Genomic DNA, 24,603 nt, shown 5'->3' on the forward strand with positions numbered 1-24,603 from the left:
GGGTCCAGGGGGTTGGGGCAGCAGCCTCCTTGGTGGTGGGACAGAGTCCGCAGTGTCCCTGTACCCTATGATTTCCTCGCCAGACCCTGGGAATCCAGCGTCGCAAAATAAACACGGCCGCTCCGCTAATCGCCAGCGCGGAAACAAAACAGCGCTGCACTCGGGGATCTGGGCAAAATCAGCCCTCCCTCCTCCTCCTCCTCCTTCGCCGCCGCCCTCCCTTCCTCGCGCTGCTCGGCTTGCTCGGCTCGGCTCAGCGCAGCGCAGCGCAGCTCGGCAGCCGCCAAGCCGAGGCGGCAAGGTCTCCCGGCCGCCAGCGCCGGCTCCGAGCTCCGCTCCCCGCCCGGGCTCTGCCAGGTCTCGCTTCCGCGGGGACCCCTTCGAGCAGGAGTCGCGTGGCGAGCGGGCGGCCAGGCACAAAGTTGGGGGCCCGCGAGGATGAGGCTATCCCCGGCATCCCTGAGACTGAGCCGGAGTCCAGCGCTGCTGGCCCTGGCGCTGCCTCTGGCCGCGGCGCTGGCCTTCTCCGACGAGACCCTGGACAAAGTGCCCAAGTCGGAGGGCTACTGCAGCCGCATCCTGCGCGTTCAGGGCACGCGGCGCGAGGGCTACACCGAGTTCAGCCTCCGTGTGGAGGGCGACCCTGACTTCTACAAGCCGGGAACCAGCTACCGCGGTAAGTGGCCCTGCGTGGCGTTGAGGGCGCGGGACCCGGCCCCCGGGGGGCGCCGACCGCGCGGTGCGGGAGGAGGGCGCACGGTTCTCAGGCGCACAGTGCGGGCGCAGCCCGGTAAAGGCCCTTCTGTCCTGGATGCCCTCAGCCCTTTTAGACCCGAGCCAGTGCCCGGGGCCGTCGCGGGCCACAGCCAGGAGATGCAGCTCCCACGTCCGACGCGCGGTTCCCGGGCATAGGCTGTAGCGGAGCGACGCGTCGCTCTGGCCTGGCTGGGAGGGAACCTGGCTTCTTCCCCCGCCGGCACCAGGAGAGAAGTGGAGACTCGCCTTTCTCCAGATCTGTCTCAGGAGTGGAGCGGACCCTGGCTTCTCTTAGTCGGGTCCCAGGCAAGGTGGTGACTCCGGCTTTCCCCATTCCCATCCCTGAAAGAAAGGAAACCAGCTTCTCGCTGACCGGTCCCCAGTGGGATGGTCACTCCAGCTTCCCCGGACAGATCCCTACAGGAGAAGGGACTTCGGCTTCTACCTTAACTGGTCCCAGGGCAGGAGGAGGAGGGGAGAGGAGCCTGAAGCTTTTCGGAAGGGTCCCTGGAAAGAACTCCAAATTATTCTCCGATGGTCCCAGGCGAGGGAGAAGACCCTGGATTTCTAGGTCAGGCTCCCAGTGGACAGGGAGCTCTAGGTAGTTTCGGACAGGGAAAGGGAATCCGATGAAGACGGAAGCGAGACCCGGATTCCCGAGGCCTGCTCCCTGGAGGCCGGGACCTTGGCTCCCGCAACCCCAAGTCTCAGTGCCCCAGGGATGCCGTTCCTACGCTCCTCAGCTGAGAGCCGGCTTTCGGGAGCGCAGAGAGGGGATGCCCAAGCAAGTGAGCGCCTCCCAAGCAGGACGGGCAGCTCGACCCGCACAGACCTGAAGATCACTGACGCCATCCCCAGGGCCCACCGCCCCTCTCTTCAGCCGGGTCATCTCCCCAGACATCTTTTCCCCGTGCTGCAGCTGCCCTTCTCCAGTCGTGAGCCAGGACTTCGGGCAGGGAAGTAAGCCTGCCTGGCCTCACCGGGGCCCGGCGGGCGGGGAGTGACAGGACGCGTGTCCCTTCACCCCTGCCCCTTCAAAAGTCAATTCTAGGGCCAAGCAGGAAGAGAGGGGCTTTGGGGCACCGAGTGGGGTGCTCTTCCATCCCCACTTGCCCGGTTCCTAAGCATCTCGGGAAGAAGCAATGGGAACAACACTGGAGAAAGTTTGGGGCAGTGTCAGCGGGCGCCCGGGCCACACAGGCGACCAGAACCTTCTCAGAACGCTTCCTACGTTTTCCCGAGTTCGTGTTCCCGACTTTCTCCACCTGGAGCTACCCAGAGCGGGCTTCCCGGCGTAGTCTGCACGTGGATGCGCTCAGCAGCTGGCGGGCAGCCCCTGCAAGCCGGCACGGCTCGGCGGGATGCTGGGTACTCCGCGGAGACAGGCAGGGTGGGGGTGGAGAGCACCCGGCCCAGCCCCGGGGAGCTGGCGGCGGGTTGGCTGGGCTGCCCTGAGAGCCGAACCTACGAGCGGCCGCAGCCTCTCCTCCGAGCTGGGAAGCAGCCAGGCCTCTCCGTGGACTGGAGGGAAGTGGGCGTAACCCCGCTGGCCTCTTCAGCCCTCCCCCAACCCGAGGGCCTGGGTTCCCTAGGAAAACTGTCCCAGCTCCACGTGGCAGGGAAAGAGGTGGCTCTGGAGTCAGGCGGACCAGGGTTTTAGTAGCTGTGTGACCTTGTGCAAGTCCTTTAATTTCTCTGAACCTGTTTCCCAGCTATTGAAAACAACTGTTTATCCAACCACCCTGGGCGGTAGCAGGGAGTGAATGAGTGCATAAAAATGAGCATGCCTGAGCTACAGCGGGCCCCCAGTATATGCTAGTTTGAGTTGGCTATGGGGCCCTAATGGTTTAATAATGGGGGGATGTGCCTGGTCAGATTTGTTTCTGGGGTGTGTGTGTGTGCATGCGTTTAAAAGTAGGTTTATTCAGCACTCCTTTCAGCCAGTCTACCACTGAATGCCAGTTACCTCGGTCCTCATGAAATAATTGAATGAATGATTTCTCCATGTCATGAGGCTTGCCTTAGACTATTCCTCGTTTAGGACCAGGAGGATTTCTTTTTTTCTTTTTTTAATTTTTCGGTCGCACTGCATGGCAAGTGGGATCTTAATTCCCCGACCAGGGATTGAACCCGTGCCCCCTGCAGTGGAAGCCGGGAGTCGCAGTCTTAACCACTGGACCGCCAGGGAAGTCGTGGGAGGATTTCTTTTTTGGGTAATTCAGGCAAGTCTGCTGCACAGGCCAAGAGTCCTTCTGGGTTTCTTTTCCCACTTGAATCCTCCCAGTTTGTCCAAGCACTGGCAGCAAGTGGCCCCAGCACTGAGACAGAGATGCATCTGGGATTCACATAGACAGAGAGGTTCCATGACTGCCTAAGTATCCACTGCCAGCAGGTGGAAACTGGGGCTAGTAGGGAGGGGAGCACTAGACTTTCACCTCATAGGTTACTCCAGCCTGAAAAGTTAGCCTTTTGGACTGTGACATCTGACTCAGGCTGTTGGTGGGCAATCATCTTATCTCCTTTCTGGTGACTAAGAGATCCTGAACGAAAGATCTTGCAGGAACCATGCTAAGGCCCTCTGAGTAAATACTCTGCGATTAGCAAACCTGATTCTGCCACTCAACGTTAGAAAGAAAAGGGCACTGGCCTAGTTTGTGACATTTTCTGTTGGCTTATACTTTCTTAGAATAGTTATATTAGAAGTAAATCTAATACATTCTGCTCGAGGTATTGACTTAGGGCTGTGGAAATTAACATTCCCCTGGTGTTCTGTTTGCTGTTTTATTTTTTCCTGAATTAGGGCCCCTCACAATCGTTGGAATCAATGGCTTGTTTTCCTGCCGCAAACCTTTGTCCTCAGTATTCTAGTTCATCCCCAAAGAGCTTCTTCTCTCCATGCCCCCTACCCCAGCATATCCTTTAGGTATTCTAGACTGGAATAAAATGGTCACTATTAAGAAAAATATTGAAACATGGGGTTTCTTCTCAACAGCCAGGATCCAGTTGAGTTGATGATTCAGCTTTTTTCCAAGTTGTTAGTACTACATTGACTGCCTTCTCTCTCCCACCACATCTCTCTACTCTCCCACCCTCTTTCCCCCAGTACCCCTCCCTCTGCAATAATTGTGCTTTAGAAAGCTCTGAAAGGCCTGCTCTGTTTCTGACCATGGCCTCCTTTGAAAAAGAGATTACAGTGATTAAAAATAACAAGTTGAGGATCCTCAAGGGGCTTCCCTTATAGGAGGACAATTTGCAGGACCAGCCATTCCCAGATCCCAATTTCAAGCCAAATAGAAGAAAATCAGCTGAAATGTTCAAGAATTGATTGAAAATAAAAGAGGCTCTTTTGTCTGTCCAAAGGTCTGTTTATTAGGAAAATAAAGCCAGACCCTGGCTAATGAGAGTGGCTTTTCCTAGATGCTCTTTAAAGGGAAATTTCAAGGAACTTGATGGGGAAAGAATGTCCAGTCGAGATTACAAAAACTTATCCAGCTTCAAGCATAATTGAGGGATTTATTTTAAACCAGGAGGTTTGGAGACCTCCAAAGCTGCTTTGCCTTCTTTTTCTTTGTCTCTCTCTTTGGGGCACACACTGCCATAAGAATGTGTGTTCCAGAGTGTCCCACCTCCGCCTGGTAGAAAGAACACAGGCTTTGATGTTGGCTGGGTCTGTTTCCACTTCAGCTCAGTCACACATTCACTGTGTGACCTCAGGCAGGCAGCTTTACCTCTCTGAGCCACAGTTTCTCCAACTGTAAAATGAGGCTGCTTCTCCCACCACCCACAGCGTAGCTATGAGAATTAGAAATAATCCATGTCAAAAGAAACTGTCATACAGTAGGATATATATGTGTGTATATATATATATATATATATATATATATACACACAGACATACATATAAAATGTTATGAGATCATTATTTATTTTGGAAATAGAAAAATACTTGGCAGCTAGCACTGGATGAGACATTGTGTTAAGTACTTCCTACGCATCTCACTTATTCCTTCCAGTACTTTGGGGCAGTTTATTATTTTTATTTTATAGATGAGGACACTAAATCTCAGAGAGGTTTAGTAACTTGCCCATGGTCACACAGCTATAATCAGTGGAGTCAGGATACAAACTTAGGGATGTCTAACTCCTAAATCTCTGCTCTTAACCAGTCTTCTGCACTGACTCAATAAAATAAATTAGGAGTAGACTGAATTCACCCAGCTACCCTTAGCCTTCTAGATGTTGAGTCTTTGTTGAAGGAAAACAGCAACAGCAAATCAAGATAATAACTGACAGGGCTTCTCTGGTGGCGCAGTGGTTAAGAATCCGCCTGCCAATGCAGGGGACACAGGTTCCATCCCTGGTCCGGGAAGATCCCACATGCCACGGAGCAGCTAAGCCCGTGCTCCACAACTACTGAGCCTGTGCTCTAGAGCCCGTGAGCTACAACTACTGAGCCCACGTGCCTAGAGCCCATGCTTTGCAGCAAGAGAAGCCACCGCAATGAGAAGCCCCCACTTGCTGCAACTAGAGAAAAGCCTGCGCGCAGCAATGAAGACCCAACGCAGCCAAAAATAAAATAAATAAATTTTAAAAAATAATAATAATTGACATGTCTTGGGACACAAAGTATGAAGTGATGGGTCCTTATTTACATTTTCTTTTTATAGACTTCGGTATTCCATTTCCCCATAAACCAGAAGATTAATTTAGAAACATGAAGAGCCTTGCCAGTCTTTAGCCAATTCCTTTTGTTTGTGGGGAAACAGAAACAAATTGGAAATTAAAAAACCAGAGAAAAGCCTGCGCGCAGCAATGAAGACCCAACGCAGCCAAAAATAAAATAAATAAATTTAAAAAAATAATAATAATTGATATATCTTGGGACACAAAGTATGAAGTGATGGGTCCTTATTTACATTTTCTTTTTATAGACTTCGGTATTGCATTTCCCCATAAACCAGAAGATTAATTTAGAAACATGAAGAGCCTTGCCAGTCTTTAGCCAATTCCTTTTGTTTGTGGGGAAACAGAAACAAATTGGAAATTAAAAAACCTAATTTGACTGTTGTTTTGTTTTTATATGCAGATATTATATGCCTGTACAATTATATGTTTGAAAAGTATACATGTAGAATCTGAAAAATGTAGGCTGGATAAGGTCTTTTAAATAAACTATTTCTTATCTAGTTTTTTTGTTAATTAAGCACTGCTGATGATTAACTGTAATTAATTATTAGTGACCCCCCACCTCTCCTCTTTTCTTTTTTTATTAGGTAACTTTAATTTTTTAACTTATGCTCCCTTTTCATAAGTATTTAGTTCAAATAGATAATAAAAATTAAAAGATGCATGCATATCTACGTGCTTAATAGTTGTGGGGATTGTTGCTTTGAGTTTCATGAAACAAAAAAAAGCAACATACCAAAAAAATGAAAGCATAAAAGTTGGAATTTTTCAAGGTTTAAAACTTGAGTACTTCCCATACACAGTTAAGTTGTTCCATTCCAGCTGGCTGACTCAACTGGAACAATGGGCTATAATTGCTGATATGTTTACAAACATGCCATTAGCTTGTTATACAGAATGTCAGATGTAGGTCGATACCAATTTCTGCAGGGAAAAAAAAACTTACCATCTTGTATTAGTCAGGATACAGGCTAAGCTCATGTTACAAAGAGACCCCAAAATACAGTGTTTTAAACAAGAGATAAATGGGAAATCCAAGATGATGGGTGGCTTGTTCCACAAGGTCAATCAGTACCCCAGGTTCCTTCCGTCTTGTTGCTCTACCATCTTCTAGCACTCTGCAGTCCAAAGGTAGCCACAAGTCACAGTACCTGAAATGTGGCTCATCCAAACTGAGTTGTGCTGTAAACGTAAGACGCACACTGGTTGTTGAATCATTAGTATGAAAAAAGAATAAGCTTCTTATTATTTTACTTGTTTTACATTTATTCCTACCAGCTACTTGTTAACAAGTAAAGTGAATTTCCCCTGGCTTGAGCTTATTTCTATTGGACAGCACTGTTCTAGGGAGTTGTTCTCACCAGCATGGTGACAGCCAGCTCACTACCAACACATCTGAGTTCCAGTCAGCATGCAGAGGGGAAAGGAAGTAGAGGCAAGCAGCTTTCTTTTAGTGATGTGACCCAGAAATCACAGCTAGCACTTCCGAACACACTCCTTTGCTAAGAATTTGGTCCCATGGCCACACCTAGCTGCAAGGGAGCCTGGGAAAGATAGCATTTAGCTGGGCAGCCGCATGCCCAGTGAAAACTTTGGGGAGGGATTTATTTTTCAAAAGGATGAAGGTGAAAATGGATTTGGAGGGGCAGTTAGCTGTCTCTGTCACATGTTTTAATGCATAGTCATGTAAAAACAATGTTTCATGTTCTCTTTCTCAGTGATAGGTGGTCTAGATGGGTCTTCTCAACAGCACATGAATTGATATGCCTGCTAAATAAATCAGTAGGGGAAGGAGTGTTGATGTAGGTGTGTGTGCACGCACGCTTGTGTGTTGATAGGGCTCATACTGAGAAGAAATAAGGGGCCAATGTGTCAGAGTAGCCTGCTCTGTCTCACCCTCTTCCTCTGTCTCACCCTTCCTCAAGGAAGCAGCAAGGAAGGGAAGGAATGAAGGAAGAAAGTGGATAAAGCAAGAAAATGCAAGAGAGGGAGAGGAAAAAGGAAAAGAGGGGGAAGAAGGAGGAGGAGAGAAAGGAGGTGAAGGAGAAGAAAGAAATTAAGAGAAAAGAAAAAAACCTCACTGGGATATACATTTAGAATGAAAAAGAAAGAAATAATTTTACAGAGGAGTCCCATTTTTTTTAGTTTTAAAGTCTTAATGAAGACTATCATTCCCATTCTCTTAGTGAATAGATAAGTTCCCCCAAATCAGATCCCATTGATCATGCATTGTTTTATTAAGATTAATTTAAAATAAGTGCTCTTAATCTGCTGTGGAATTTACTAAATTTGCTGAGATCAAAATTTTTTAAATTGAAGTATAGTTGATTTACAATGTTGTGTTAGTTTCAGGTGTACAGCAAAGTGATTCAGTTAATACATATTAACTGACTATATATATATGTATATATATATATGTACTTTTTCAAGAGAGGAGTCCCATATTACTTGAGGGTTAGAGTCAAGAGGCACTACGGAAAGCAAAAATCACATAAGTCAAAATTATTCCTTAAAAATCCTTTGCCATTTTACATAAACAATCACATGGATACTAGATTCAATCTAGCCTTATTTATGTGCCCCAGCAGATAGTTTTGTTAGTGGGGAATAGAAACAAACTGACATTTCTCAATAAGTCCAGCACTTCTGTTTCCCCCCCTCACAGCATTGGAAGAGACCAGTGTTTCCTCAGTTGAATACTAGATAAAACCATTGGTTTGTTGGTCCTTAAACACTGACATGACAAGTACGAAATACTCACTATCTGACGGACTGAGGGAACCCAGAGTCACAGTTCATGCTCAGTCGCACATGCATGCATGTGTTGAATATGGTGGCAAGTGGCCCAAATGATCTCAAGTATTATTTCCTTTCTCTGTTTTTTTTTTCTCTGATGGTGTGCAGTTGTGTCTGATTCCTGTCATACGCACCTCTCTGGAGCACCTACAGCGTCAGAGAGCTCACGACATCATGTAAGGCTTTCTGTGTGGCTAGCCAGCTCATTTTTACTAGGTGTCTTGGCTGGGCTGGAGTTGAGGCTAGGATAGGAAAGGTAAGGATTTAGGTAGCACCACAAGAAGACCTTTGTGAGCTCTACACAGACAAGGCTTCTAACGTTCACAGAATATTCAAAACTGGCATGAAAAGTTGAGGGAAACTTTAAACAGGGGCCTGCTCACATCCACTGATTTGCTGAGGTCTAGGAGACCCACGGGAAGTAACTTGAACCCTGTCTTCAGTTGTGGTTCAGATATTTGCAAACACAGACTAGGTGAGAGGGGGAAGGACAGGGAAGGGCTGCGAGCACAAAATATTGTGTGTGTGGCGGGGATGGGAGTGTGGGGAGGTGGGCAGACTCAGACAGGCGGGAAGAACTGAATGGGGATTCTAGGTGCTACAGGAAGCTCTTCTGATGCTCTTCTTCTTCCCCCCTTCCTCCTTTTCTTCTTCTCCTTCTTCATTTTCTTTTCCTCCTTTTCTTTCTTCTCCTTCTCCTCACAGCAGCAACCCTGACCTTTGAATTTTCCAAACACACCAAGCTCATTCCCACCCCAGGGCCTTTGTATATGCTTTTCTCCATGCCTAGAATGCTCTCCCCCAGATCTTTGGCTCACTCTTTGTCTTTTGAGTCTCAGCTCAGATGTCATCTCTTTAAAGAGGTTTCTCTGACCACCAATTTATGTTTCTCATTACTTTTGCCTGGTTTTATTTTCTTCATACCCCTGAACCACTCTCTGAAATGATCTTTATCATCTGCCTCCTCGAGCTAGAATACAAGCTTTATGAGAGCAAGGACTTCGCCTTTCTTATTTGCCGTTTTATCGCCAGCACCCAAAAGAGCGTGTGGCCATCACAGGCCCTAAATCATTATTTATCGAAAAGTGAATGCATCATTTAAACCCCAAGAACCCCTCTGAAAGAGAGAAGTGAGATCTGCCTCTAAGGGAGCTGGATGGAAGGAAGGGAAAGCATTTCTCCCTCTGCCAGAGGGAGGTGAGGCCAAGGAATGGGGACAGATGGCAAGGATCTCCATGTGGTGGCAGCAGAGAGAAAGGATGCTCACTCAGTGCCCTGGGGGCATTGGCTGGAGGCTGAGGGCAGGTAGATGGTCCGGGTCCAGGGTGAAGGCTGTTGGAAGCGAAGAGATCGGCAGTCATATGCATGGTGGGAAGCGGGGTCGTTGATGGCTCAGAGGTGAAGAGCGCAAGGACAGCAGGCAAGAGAGCAGAGGGAAGGAGCTGCCAGCCTCAGACACTGACTCTGATTACATGGAGAATAGGGCAGAGGGGATTGTTGATCCATCAAACGTAGACACCAGTTATTAAAGTGACTTTCCCTGGAATCAGCTCTTTGTGGAGTCATTTGTGTGATTTCCAAACCTAGTTATGCGTCAGAATCACTTGGAAAGTTAAAATATATATATATATATATATATGTATATATATATATATATATATATGAACATATATATATATATATATATATATATATATCTTTACTGGCTCTACCCCAACAAAGGGCTGGATTCCAGGAATCTATATTCTTTCTTTCTTTTTCTTTTTTTTTTTTTAAAGCAAGATGGTGAGACACAAAGAGAAGGTGGCCACTTTTCTGTGAATGTGCTTCCCCATCCCCATCTCTCCCAGCCTCACCCCCAGCCTCCTAGTCCCACATACTTTGTCACATCACTGCCCTGTCCTGTTTCTGTCAACACAGTGGGCAGTGGCATGTCCTCAGAGCCAACACAACGGTGACATTCCCCTGCCTTGGCCGAGGAGTGGTGGTGGTGGGGGGGGAAGAGCTGTGAGCTTCCTCTAGGTGACAACACTCGCAGATCAGCAGAACCTGAGCTCAGGCGACCTTGTTGTGAATCTCTGCTTCCAAAGACTGCCTCCCGTGTAACTTCCACTCATCACTCCGGGTTCTGTCCTCTGGAGTCCAGCAGACTTATCTGTCTCCCCTTGGTCATATGTCAGCCCTTGAGATGTTTGTGAAGAAACAGGTACTGTGACTTCTCTTCTGATTAAAATGCCCTTTTTCTTCAACCATTCTTTGTAGGACACTCTTCCTTATTCCCTTGCACCTTGGACTCCAGATGTGCTCTGATCAGGGTGGAACATGGTGGAATGATTATCTCCCTTGTTCTGGACACCGTGTTTGTGTTAAGCTTGCCAGGTCTTGTGCTCGCTGTTTTGGCAGCTGTGTTGTACTCTGGAATCACACTGAGCTTGCAGCCAGCAAAAAATTCCTGTGATTTGGTGGGAAGGCTTGCCGCCTTCCTTTCCCTGTACTAGTGAAACTGGTCTTAGGACATAGGCTTTGACATGATTCCCCATTAGACTTAATCCAGCATGTCTGGGTCCATCACGGTAGCTGTCAACCATTCATGAATCTGGATTCTGTCACTGAATGACCTATCCACATAATCTAATTTTGGATTATCCACAGTTTTGACAAGGAAGCCTTAGAAGGCTTTAGCTAAGAAGTTGGTAAGAATGATGAGCAGGTCAGGGCTTAGGACAGAGCATTCTGACATCCCTTAAAATCTTTCTCCAAATCTGACATCTAATTAAAATAGTTTTGAAGTCAACTGATTTTCTGTTACCTCAGTGGCACTTAAATACTAACTGCCATCCTGCTGGTCAGCCACCTCAGTTTAGTCACAAGTACTGTTTCTTTAGCCTGTTAATGAATCTTACAGTCTAGGCAGAATTATTTTCTTTGTTCCAAAATTAGTCAGGAGTCTTTCCACTGCAAGTGACAGGAACAAAGTCTAACTAAAGCGAAAATTAGAATTATTGAGTCCTATATTTGGAAAGCCCACGGGTGGATCTGGCCAGCTTCAGGTATAAATGGATCTAGGGACTTGAACAAAGTTCTCTCTCTTTCTCTCCCTCCCTCCCTCCCCCCCCCCCTTTTCTCTCTTCCTCTCCCTTTCTCCTTTCCTCTCCATCTTTTCCATTCACTCCTTTTACCTTCTCTCTCTCCTTCCATCCTTTACCTCTTGGGTGTGTTTTTATGTGTTGGCACAATTTTTCTTAACTGCAGATGAACTTTCTCCCAGTGCCAGGGAAGATAGCTGTCAACAACCTTCAGTGAAAAGACTTTCAGTTCTGTAACTGAAAGAAAAGCCTTTCCCCCCTTACTTCCAAGCTGAAAAATCCCAGGGAAGGATTCTGATTGGCCCAGCTTGGGTGACATACCCAGGGGAATGGGGTACATTACGATATGGAGATAGACTGCATCTGGGTCACAGTTTCAGGAGGGAGAAGGGGGACTGTGATTGGCAGCCCCAAAGATCACATGGTCAGTGTAAGGGAAGGTGTCGGGTCCTAGACGGCATGTGTCCCTTAGAACTTCCTACCCTCCCCCAGATACATTCTCTTGGCTGACATATCTCCAATTCCTCAGGAGTATTCTTCCCATCCATTCCTTTTCCCAGCCACATATTGGTTAGCTCAGGACCCATTCACCTGGCTCCCAGCTATTCCACGATGAGAGAGCACATGGGGGAAGGAATGAACTTCTATTGAATGGTTGCAATGTGCTTCATATACCTTAATCTCATTTAGTCCTTATGACAAATGCATGAAATGATAATGATGATCCCTATTTTAGAGAGGAGACTCTTTGATCTTTAAATATATTTTATTAATTTAGCCAAATTTATATATACTTACTATTACAAATATTAATTCATTACTTGTTATGATAACAATAGAAGTACTGTTACTGCCATTTTACAGGAGATTGTCAACTGAGATAATGAGAAGTTAAATAATTAGTCCGAGGTAACACGTAGTAAACAGAGAGGAATTTGAACGCAGGTCTGTTAGCTGTACATCTATAGCTACAGCCCTTACAAATTTAAATATGCACGATCTTTAATCTGGAATGAGAGGTATTTCATCTCTTCTGGGGAATGCTGGGAGCATTCGCTGAGGAAGGGCATCCAAGCGAACAGCATAATCCAACCTCACCACATGCACTTGCTCACCCTTGGACTTCTAGCCCTGCCTTCCTATCTGCCAGCGTGTCACCAGCATCTTCTCCTGCCTGCTCCTGGCTGGGTGGGCTGAATTGCCAATTTCTAAGTAAGGTATGCAAGTGAGCTGCAGCTGCCCAGAGCTCCACAAGTTGAGCAGAGTTGGGAGGGGACCAGCATGACTTACGTAATGCTCCAGCGGTCCTTATAACTAATCCCATGTTACAAGTTAAGGCAGAAGCTCAAGTTCATTGTGGTTGATGTGTGGGGCGGGAAGACTGGGCATCTCAGTAACATATAGCAGGTGGATGGCAGGGGCTGGCCTTGTCGTGGAACTGGGGTCTGGTTCAGGACCTTCTCATTGAGGCTGGGGCTGGAGGGGTCCGAAACCCAGAGGTGGAGTGGGGAGGGTGATGGCCCTAGACGAGATTCAGTGATGGCAGTAGGCATAGCAGGGGCACTGGAGTTAATGTTAGATGGTTGACAAGCCAGCATTTGAAGGGCTCAGAAAGTTATTTGGGAAATAGATGGGACTCATGTTTTCTTATGATAAGGAGGGGAGAACTCCACCTTTGGTGGAGATTTGAGGTCAGGCACCTGTGTGAAACATCAGTCCTCATACAGACAGGCCAGAGAGGCCCTTGCCACTGAGCTGGTTTTTAGGGAAAGGCCGTAATCCAGTATTCACACAACTTCTAGCCTGATCTTCCTAAAACACAAATCTGAATACGACATTCCCCAACTCAAACCCTTCAGTGCCTCCTAATCACCTCCAGGGTGGTATCTGTACTTCTTAGCCAAAAGTCTTCAAAGCCCTGCTATCTCCCCTCTTCTCACCTTCCTCCCCTAGCCTCTTATAACACTTCCCTCCCAGCTTGCAACTAATGAAATACAGAATTACTTCTGGTTTCCAAGGCCAAGACTGGCCCACCATGCCTTTCCCTCTGCCTGCGATGGTATTGTTCCTCTTGTCCACTGGACAAACTCCTATACCTCGTTCAATTTGCGGTTCAAATGCCACCTCCTCCTTGAAGTCTCCTTTAAACTCCCCCAGTAAACTCAGATGTTCTCTCCTCTGGGATCCCAGAGCACTTCATTCATACCTCCATAGCACCCATTGTATGTTATAAAAATATCTGCCGATGTGTCCTTTTCTCCCAGCTGTTAGGCTGTGTGCTCCCAGAAGGCAGAGGCTGGGTCTTTTCTCTCTGTGTCTCCAGAGGCGTAGTTCAAGACAGACTTGGTCTCAGCTCTCACAGAGCTTACAAGTGATTAGGGGAGACCAGCATTTAACAAATAATTCACAAATAAATATTTAATTAAGACCGGTGAGAGGTATTCAAGAAGAAGAAAGGCGTGTTGAAAAGCTATATCATGTGGGGGTGGGAGGGGCTGAGAGACCCTCACAGGGCTCACTGTCTATGGTATGAGCCACTGCAAGAATACTCAGTTCATTATAAGGACTTACCCAAATCTCCCCATAACCTGGCCCTGTGACCATCATCCCCAAAGACAATGATTTCTGCTGCAGTCCCATCAGTGGTCCTACATTGGCACCTACTAGAGTTTTTCTCTGGAGGTTCAAACATTGTCCCCAAGGGCCAGCTTTTTGAAACTCATTGTCTGTTAATGAGCTTTTGCTAAGCATCATGATCTTCAGCATCATCATCATTTTGGTCACTGTCTTCATCCTCAACATCACCAGCACCACCATCATCATCCTTTACAATTTTGGATCCTTTATATATGCCAGGCACTGTGGTAAATGTTTATTTAGTCACCTCTACATTCCTATAGAAAGGTAATATCGTTGACCTCATTCTTTTAAAAAATGAGGAAACGGGGAGGCCAAATAGCTCACCAGAGGTCACACAGTTAATAAGTGGTGGCTCTAGGATTCTAATCTGAAATCTTTGCTTTTAACCGGTTCCCCGTATGGCTCCAAATGGACCTTTGTTAAATTTTATTTTAATCCTTCATAAGCTTTTTTCTTGAATTTCCTGGGTCTCTTAATGGCCTCTTTTGGGAGGCACCTGGGAGGAGTCATTAGAGCGAAGATTCTGTTATTTATTGCCAAGTAGTCATCTTCAGGCATTACTGGGGCTCAGAACACGCTGCACATTTGTTCCTTTCAGGAGAGAGTCATATAATGGGCTTCTCTAGAGAGATGGGGTCTCCTCTCTTCTTCAAGTTATAGTGTGTAACACAGTCATCACCACTGATAATTATGGCTTGAAACACCACACAAGTTCAGCCCCCAGAGCCTCCATCTTCTGCGTTGTATTTAATAAGGTAGAGTAGAACTTCAGTTTTCTAGAACTTACAGGAACGCATCATTCCAGGAAGCCGAGTTTATGGGTAGCCCTTTAAGTGCTCTGCACAGATATACAAAAGGATGCATACTTACCATTCGGAAACATTGTTTAATAATATTCTTATCAAAACAAAGCTTATGTACAGAAGAGTTCACAAATCATGCATCTTGGTGAATTATCACTTGTTGAATACACTCATGCAGCTGGCACCCAGATCAAGAAATAGAACATGACCCGAACTCCAGAAGCACCCCTGTTCCCTCCCACATCAGCACTGCCTCCCGTTTCCCACACTTGTAAGCACTGACCTGACCTCTAGGATCATAGATTACTTTGCCTGGTTTTGAACTTTATATAAATGTCCTCATACTTTTTGTATTCTTTTGTGTCTGTCTGCTTTCACTCAAGATTATGTTTGTGAGATTTACCCATGTTGTTGTAGGTAGCAGTAATTTGTTCATTTTCATTACTCGAAGGCATTCAGTACTATGACTGGCCACAATTTATATATCCATGGCTGCTGATGGACATTTGAGTGTTTCCAGTTGGAAACAAATCATGTTACTATGAACATCTGATAGGTGTCATTTGATGCACATATGTCTGCACTTCTGTTGGTTTAAGGGTGGCAGCACTGGGTCATAGGGTATATATAAGCTCAGCTTCAATAAATGCTGCTAAAGAGTTTTCCAGGGAAAATTGCTCATATTCAGTTCATCAATAGTGTGTGAGAGTTCCAGTTAACAACATTTGATAATGTGAATCCTTTTAAGGTTAGTCAGTCTAGTGGAAATGCAGTAGTATTTTATTGTGGATTTAATTTTTATTTCCCTGTTGACAAATGAGGTTCAGTGCCTTTTCGTATCTGTATTGGCCATTTGGGCACCTTCTTCTGTGAAGTATTAGTTCATGTGATTTCCCTATTTTTTTTTCTTTGGGTTCTCTATCTTTTCCTTATTGGTCTTAGAGAGTTCTTTATATATTTTGGATAAAAGTCAATTTATGTATTTTGGATAAAAGTCCATTTCTGGTTAAATGGATTGCAAATACCTCCTTCCACACCATGGCTTACTTTTTGTTAGCAGTGTCTTTTGATAAGCAAAATTTTACCATTCCATTTACACATCTTCTTTATTGTCAGTATTTTTTTTTATGTCCTGTTTAAAAACTCTTTCCTACTCCAAGGTCATTCATATTTTATCTTATGCTACTTTCTAAAACCTTATTGTTTTACTTTTCACATTTAGCTCTACAATCCACGTGAAGTTTATTTTGTGAAAGATGTGAGGCAAAGACCAAGATTCACCTTTTTTACACGGTTTTCCTAGTTGTCATTGAAAATATCTTCTTTCCCCCACTGCTCTGCAGTATATCCTTAATGATAAATCAAGTTCACATATATTTGTGGAACTTCATCTGGACCTCAAACTATTCAGGCCTATTTTTCTTTCCTTGTTATGGTACACTGGCTTAATTTCTATACCTGCATAGGTCTCAATATCTGGTAATAGAAGCCATCCAGCCTTGCCCTTCTTTTTCCAGATTACCTTAGGTATTCTTGGCCCTTTGCATTTTCACATAAATTTTAGAATCGGCTTGTCAATATCACAGAAATCATGCTGCGAATTTAATGTAAGTTGCACTAAATCTATAAATCAATTTGAGAAGAATTGACATCTTTACAACCCTGAGTCTAGCAGTCCATGAACACGATTCAGTAAATGTAATTACATATCAACTCTGTGCTAATCACTGTGCTGAGCTAAGATGTGGTTCTTGCCTTTGAAGGACTTGCAAATAGGTAAACAAATACTTACACACAAAATATGATTTAATGTGATCATCTCATCACTGATAATAATAAGAGCTAATATTTAATAAGTGCCTATTATCTGCCAACCATGATTTTAAGGACTTTAGTGCATTAATTATTTATGTTTTACACTGATACTTTGAGGTAAATGCTGTTATTAGGCCCATTGTATAGGTATTTTTAATCTTAACAAAGTCCAGGGGAAAAGAGCACCCAGGTCTTGATGGGGAAGTCAGAGGAAACATCACAGAAAAGGTGAAAATTTAGCTGATTTCTAAAGAAGTTTGCTAGGAATGGAGGAGGTAGAACATTCCAAGCGTATGAATAGCATATGGAAAGAAATAATACTGTAGGGTGAAATGATATGGCTTTTCAGGAAACTGCCAGTGAGCAAGTCCTAGGACTGAAATGCAGTGTGGCAGGGAATGGAAATGTGGCTGATGAAGCTCTCCAGAAAGGCAGAGTCTGTGGGCCTATCAGTCTATGGGGTTTGAGCTGTAGCCTGAAGGCAGTGACTGTGCAGCAGAAATTGACTGTCTTATGCTGGGTTCCCCAGAAGCAGATATTATTCATTTCCTAGGGCTCCCACGTATAGAACCACAAACCGGTGGCTTAAAACAACAGAAATGTATTTGCTCACAGTTCTAGAGGCTAAAAGTCTGAATCAAAATGTCATCAGAGTTGGTTCCTTCTGGAGGCTCCTAGGGAGTTTCTTCCATGCCTCTCCCAGCCTCTGGTGAAAATCCTTGCTGTTCATTGGCCTGCAGATGCCTCACTCCAATCTCTTCCTCTGTCATCACCTGCCATTCTTCCCTGTGTGTCTCCACGTCTCTTCTTCTGAGGACCCTGGCCATCTTGGACTTAGGATTGCCTTAACCCAATATGATCTCATCTTAACTAATTACATCTGCAAAGACCCTATTTCCAAATAAGGTCACATTTCCAGGAACCTGGGGTTAGGATTTTAACATATATTTTGGGAGGACACAATTTAACCCCATAACAAACCCTCAGGTGAGGATTTGGGTGCAATTGACTTATTAAGGAAGTGCTCCCAGGGGAGGCCAATAAGGGAGTGGGGAACTGGGACAGGGAGGAAGAAGCCTTGCCAGCCCCATGACCCCAGTGCGCTCTGATTCTGCAGGGCCATTTCGAGGTGTCAGGTACCCCTCAGAATTGTCATCACCTGATGCAAGGTAGCTGGGCCTTTCATATTAGGCAGAGCAGACTCCAGTGACCAGACGAGCTGCAGGTGCTGGCCTCTGGAAGCAAAGGCACATCAGCACCAGGGTCACATTACAATGGTACTGAGGAATTTGAGGTGATCTGGGCAGAGCACCTTTACTGTCTGCTTCTTGTTCTCTGCTTCCCTTCCTCCAGAATTGTGTAGAATAGCCTTGAAAGCCCTCCCACCCCACCCTAGATAACCTCAGACTGCTGTGGGGCTGTCTATCCCTCAGAGATCTCGGTTCTTTCTCCTGACATCATAAGCATCATTTTCTGCCTGCCACTGCTGTGCAACCACATTTCTTACCCTTCTTTACTTCTTTGTGCTTTTTTCTCATCCTTTCTTCCTTACTTTCTATCTGACCTTTTATTGACATCAGTAACCACCAATCAGAATGCACCTTCACTTTTGTGGGATGAACTGACCAATCACAGCATGAGACGTGCAATCTTTGTGTCTCCAAGTGCTTCTCTGAGATGTCATTGTGTTGGTGGCTCATGGACCATTGCTGAATTATCCTAGATGGTGGTTTTAATTTTTGGACTTTTGGAATGTTTCATTTTCAGGACTGAAACTAGAAGACTAAATGCCCCTCCTCAACAGGGGGTTGCTTATCAGAATCACATAAATACTATAGGTTCAATGAATTGATTTTTAAATTTTGAAAACGTAGTCAACGCTTACGGAATACACACACTATAGATATTCCTATATATACTCAGTATGTAGAGCAATGAGTGGAGTGTTAAACTGGGGAGGGGGCCAGACCCGAAGCCTGCCTCTGGGTGGTCTTACTACCTTCAGCATGTCTGTTGACATTTCTGTGTCTTTGTGTCCTATCTGTGAAATTAGAGGGCTTGGAATGGAGGATTCTTAGGATAGCACTAATAGTCTTTAATTTTATGTTTAAAGAATCTTAGCATTTTAATGTAGGCAGTAATTTAGACCTCAATTTACATCAATTTCAAGAAGCTTGAATGGAGCATCTCTTAGATGCCAGGCTCTGTGCTAGGTGATAGGGATACAAAGAAAATGAAAACCCAGTTCCTCTCCAGCATTAACTCACAGTCCAGTGGAGAAGGGTGGTAAAAATAGAATTGCAATCCAGTGCAAAAATTGCAATAAAAGGATTTATCCATCTCAGGAGATTGTAGATACAAAGGGAGGGGCAAACATCATTGCTAAGATCCCTGAGCTAGATTTCAATGAATACCTACTTCTCTGGGTCAATGTGGGAAGGAAGAGTTTAAAGAAGGTTCATAATTCCAACTGCTGTAACAAACAATCCCCCACAATATAAGTTTATTTCCAGTTTATGCCAAGTATAATATGGATGTTTCTGGTCCATGAGTGATTATCTCTGTGGTTATTCAGAAACCCAGGTTCTTTACATCTTGTGGCTCTACCATCCTTCTCCTGGGGCATCAGAGTCCTCTGCTGGATCTTCTGCATTCAGCAGTCAGAAATGGGAGAGGAAGAATGGAGAATCATGTAGAAAGTCTGGATGGGCCAGGCAGGAAGTGGCATGCATCATGTCTGTTCACACTTTCCACTGGTAGGACTGGGGCACCAGCAGACCAAACTGCAAGGGAGGCTGGGAATGTGTTCTAGCTGAGTACCCACAAGAAATAGGAAATGTGTTTTGCGACATCCTACAGGAGTTTGTGCTGCAAGCAGCTGGATCTCTCTTGGGCTGATCTATGGAAGTATAACATTAGATAACTGTCAAGACTAGAGTTGCTGACCAGGGATTATTTTTGTCAGATTGTGGTTACTGAGAGAGAGCTCACCTCAGCCTTGGTTGATTCAAGAACTCCCAAGTGAGATTGTAGTTCAGACGTTTAGCAGGTTCTGAAATGTGAGAGGGGGCTGGGTGGAGAGGGTGAAATTTCACTACTCTACAGAATGAGCCTTTCCCACTGACAGCTGCCCCTGCTACCCACAGGTCTGGGATGTTAATGGGGTACTCAATGTTTATCTGTTTGACGAATGGAAGGCAGCTGATTCTTATGCTTATCATCTGCTTTCTTCTGTCTCTGCAGTGACACTTTCAGCTGCCCCTCCCTCTTACTTCAGAGGATTCACATTGATTGCCCTCAAAGAGAACAGAGAGGGTGATAAGGAGGAAGACCATGCGGGGACCTTCCAGGTAAGACCCCTTCTGGACTTTTCCAGGGACCCCTGTCGCTCTAGTAGGTAGATGCCAAGTGAAAGGTGGGCCGGATCGAGGAGGCTGAGAGTAAGGAATGGGGCAGGTATCTGAGGGGGCTTCTCATGCAATTCCCTTGACCATTGGCCGGGTGGGCCAGGTCCATGGAAAGACCTATAACGGAGTAGGCAGCAAATGCCTCATGTCTACCGTAAGGCCTTGGGGCTTGGCCACCAGGCAGGGCTCTTCTGGGGCTCACAGTACCTTGGGCAGCAGACAGTCCAGGGTGGTGGGAGCTCCCAGAACCCCGCCGAGGCACGGATGTTTTTCCTGTGCAGCCATTTCTCAATTGACTGGCAATTTTCAAGTGTAAACGGAACAAGAGCTTAGGCTGGCCAGACTGGAGGGAGTTCAAAGCACAGGAGAAGGACTATTAAGGGAACGAAGAGATTGATTTATGAGGGAAGATTAAAAGAACTAGACATGCTTTGCTTGGCTAAATGAACAGGGCCGAGTTGAAGAGGTGGTAATGGTCTTTAAATGTCAGTCCTTGCAAAGCAGCCTCCTCGAGGGGAGGCCTCATTTGACTTTGTACAATAGGGCACAGCAAGACGAAAGTGGGTCAGGAGAAGAAAGGGAATCTCAAAGACAAGCGCCCTGCCAGTGAGTCATATTTCACTGTGGAATATTCTTCCAGGGGAAGTGGCAGGAACATCACCCCCTCTCAGAGGTTTAGAAAGAAGCCGGCAAGTTGTCAGAACATGTCCCAAAATGACTGGGGCGATCCTAGGAGGAGACGCGGCCAAATCTGCTGTAACCATTTTCACATCTCAAATTTCCATTGTTCTGGAATCCATTTTTATCTGGCATTTGCAAACTCAGAAGAAAAAAAAAACTCAGGAAGAATACTTACACCCATAGCTGGCTGCTGGGGATTCTGGTACAATTTATGGGTTCCACAGAGCACCCAAGATATCTTCCCCATCCAAAGATATCTTTAACCCCTTGTGGGCAGGTTGTGATTTTGAATACTGTGATTTAAAAAAAATGTCCAGCGTTTAGGATTCTAGACTTCTGGCCTAGTGGAACTGTTAATTCCATGCTCATTGTAATGTCCTTCTATGGACCTAGATGTCAGGAACTTCCTTGGCATGTATCTGAAGGAGTTACCCAGATACAACCAATATTGGTTGGGTACTTACGATATGCCAGGCACTTGGTTAAGTGCTTTACCTTATCTTGGTTTATCTTAATTTAATTAGTTTACCTTATCTTCTTAGTTTGATTCTCACAGCAACCAAGTAGATAGGAACTATTATCCCTATTTTATAGATCAGGAAATTGAAGCTAGAGAGATTAAATCACTTACCTAAAGTGATTTAATAGTAAATAGTAAGGCCAGGCTTCTCTCTCAGGTGTCTGATTCCAGTGACTAAATGTCTTCCCTATAGTACAGAACAAGCTCCTGGCCAGGTGTGTTTGGACAGTGCATCAGCAATATTGTCATTATAAGGAAAGGAAGATTCATGCGTACATTCAGCCCATAAAGCACTAAAATATATTCCTCTTGTTCTTGTTTTTCTAATTTACCTGGAGGTGTGAATGATTTATGAGATTGGGGCAGCTGAGAGATCTGGGTACCTGAGTGTCAGGAGGGATAAAGTTCTAAGAAGAGAAAAGTAGGGGGTGGGAGATGGGAAATGTGATCTTAATATTCACCCAAACAAAATTTATCTGCTTTAAAATGATGCTTAGACATATATATGCAGAAGAGTTGAAAAGAGGGACTTGAACAGATAGCGTACAGCCATGTTCATAGCAGCATTATTTACAAGAGCTGAAAGGCAGAAACAACCCAGATGTCTGCTGATGGATGAATGGATAAACAAAATGTGGTGAATACATACAGTGGAATATTATTCATCTTTAAGAAGGAAGGAAATTCTGACACATGTTATCACATGGATGACCCTTGAAGACATTATGCTAAGTGAAGTAAGTGAGCACAAAACGACAAATATGGTCTGATGTCACTTATATGAGCTATGCCGTCAAATTCATAGAGACAGAAAGTACAGGGGATTTGGGGCAGGGGGAAATAAGGAATTATTGAACAGGTGCGGAGTTTCAGTTTGGGAAGATGAAAAGAGTTCTGGAGGGCTTCCCTGGTGGCACAGTGGTTGCGCGTCCGCCTGCCGATGCAGGGGAACCGGGTTCGCGCCCCGGTCTGGGGGGATCCCGCATGCCGCGGAGCGGCCGGGCCCGTGAGCCATGGCCGCTGGGCCTGCCGGCGCGTCCGGAGCCTGTGCCCCGCAACGGGAGAGGCCACGACAGGGGGAGGCCCGCATACCACAAAAAAAAAAAAAAAAAAAAAAAAAAAAAAGTTCTGGAGATAGGTGGTAGTGATTCCTGTTCAACATATGAATGTACTTAATGCCATGAACTGTACACTTAAAAATGGTTAAAATGGTAAATTTTATGTATATTCTGATAAACACACACACACAAAATGATGCCTGAGTTAGGCCAGTGGGGACATGGCTTCTTTCTTTGATGCCGTTTTAATTCAGTAAATTGATAGTCCTCTCCAGCTCGCTATTGTCTCTGCTTGGCTAAATCTTGGTCCTTGCAACCAGTTGGTGAATACAGGGCCCTGCTCACAGTGGGCAGTAGGTAAATGTTTGTTGAATGAATAAATGAACAAATTATTCTTTCTACTAGTGCCCGTAACTCAGTCCTATTTGGGATTGTTCCAGAACTCCTATCTCTTGATGCATCCATCCTTCCTTCTTCTCTTAGAGCTTCTGACATCCTTTCTTGTTACATCACAGTGGTTCTCAGAGTGTGGTCTCTGGACCAGCAGCATCGGCACCATCTGGGAACTGTTAGAAACAGAAAATCTCAAGCCTCACCCAGACCTTCTGAATCAGAAGCTCTGAGGGTGGGGCTCCCACAACCTGTGTTTCAGCAAGCCCTCAGGGTGAATCCAGTGCCCACTAGAGTTTGAGAACCAGTGTTGACATGAGACATGAATCCAGCCCATCCAACGTGAACTTCTCCACCATCACATCAACATATCTGTTGTTTGAGCCCTAGAGGGATCAAAGTGGGAAACATACATGAAAAATGCCTAGCATACAATAATAATGCTTGTATGCCAGATACTGTTCTAAGTGGTTTACATTTTTTAACTGATTTAATCCTCAGAGTAACACCATGAGATAAGCATTATTGTCCTGTTTTTCACAGATGAGGAAATTGTGGCACAGAGCAATTCAGTAACTTTCTTAAGACCATTCAGCTCTAAGCAATAAAGCTGGGATTCAAACGCGGGCAGTCTGGCTCCAGATCCCTGCTCTCAGCCATGTATACTGCCTCTCAATGTGTACATGTTAAGTGAAAAAATGAGAGTGTATTATGACTCTTTTATGGTAGTAGTCTCTAGGTCAAGAGCTTTATATTCGTTATCCTTCTTAGTTCTCATAGCAACCCTGGGAAGTCAGGATTGTTATACCCATTTTCCAGATGATGAAACTGAGTCTCCAAGGGGCTAAGTAAATTGACCAGAGTAATCCAACATCCGTGGAGGTGGAGTGCGGGGGAATGTGAGGGAAGGGACTCTGTGCCAGTGATTTTCTCCCACTCATGTCCCCACCCCTGCCCTGCCCTGTGCATTAAATGCACACTTCACTTGGGTGCCCAGTATCTCCGAAGTTAGAGGGGGAAGAATCATTGCTCATGCCCCATCCTACCTCTCCTGCTTCAGACATTGTGCTCTCTATGCTTGCCCCCTTCCACTCTAGCATAAACGTCTTTTCTCTCTGTACCAAAGCTGCCATCTTTGGAGTCATTCGTTTATTCATCTGCATTTACTGCGGGTCTCCGATGTGTCAGGCACTAAGGTAGGCACTGGGGTTACGACGGTGAGAAAAAACAGACATAGTCCTGCCCTCAAGGAGCTTACAGCATCCTCCTTGTAATGGTGCCTTATATCAACAGGGATGGCAAAAAGTCAGCAAGTCATCAGTTGGAACATGAGCAGATGATCAGAAGCTACAAATACCGATGCAATTTTAAAAATATACGCGTGGCAATTAACAAATATTTAGATATACTTCTTTGTTAACACCCTCACTCCAAATACGACAGCTTTGAGGACTTGACATCAACAACAAAATTCTAATACCCTTTAAATCTGGTGGAAGATTACATCCCTAATCCTAAAAGTAACTCTAAGAGTGGGTGATTTTGCTTCTAAATGAGAGCCCTTACTCAGAGAGCACAGACTCACCAGGTACAAAAGAAACTTTAAAGCAAACTTTAATGCCCCTTTAGACTCAGTGGGGAGGTGCTGGGGCTGCTTGGGACTGGGAGGGTAAGGGTTACAGCTCTCACCACCCCGGCAGAGGCCCAGGAGAAAGGGGCGGGGCTGCCTTCTCTGCTTCCAGCTGCGGGTCCGCCTTCTCTGCTTCCAGCTGCGGGTCCAGCGTGGCAGCTTTGGCACAGACTAGGGTATCTGTCCCCAGCTGCCAGAAGGGAGAGACACAGGAGGCTGATGAGCTAGCTGGGTGTACTCATGGTTAATTGAAAGTGACAAGGAATGCAGCAGCTGGACTGCCTGTACAGAAGTAATCCACCAATCCTTTAAAATCGTATTGCTCAAAACGAGTT

At 45.4% G+C, this 24,603-nt stretch overlaps 1 protein-coding gene across 1 annotated transcript in view; it reads left to right on the plus strand.

Moving 5' to 3' along the window:
- Positions 1-209: 209 nt before the first annotated feature.
- The window catches only part of SPON1 (spondin 1), a 276,795-nt gene continuing 252,401 nt past the window's right edge, over positions 210-24,603 (plus strand). Inside the window, exons 1-2 of the mRNA XM_024118692.3 lie at positions 210-676; positions 19,826-19,932. Coding sequence (XP_023974460.1) covers positions 439-676; positions 19,826-19,932 — 345 coding nt within the window. The 5' untranslated portion in view covers positions 210-438. The remainder of the gene's footprint in view (positions 677-19,825; positions 19,933-24,603) is intronic.

Source organism: Physeter macrocephalus, chromosome 16 (assembly GCF_002837175.3).
Source record: "Physeter macrocephalus isolate SW-GA chromosome 16, ASM283717v5, whole genome shotgun sequence".
Lineage (NCBI taxonomy): Eukaryota > Metazoa > Chordata > Mammalia > Artiodactyla > Physeteridae > Physeter > Physeter macrocephalus.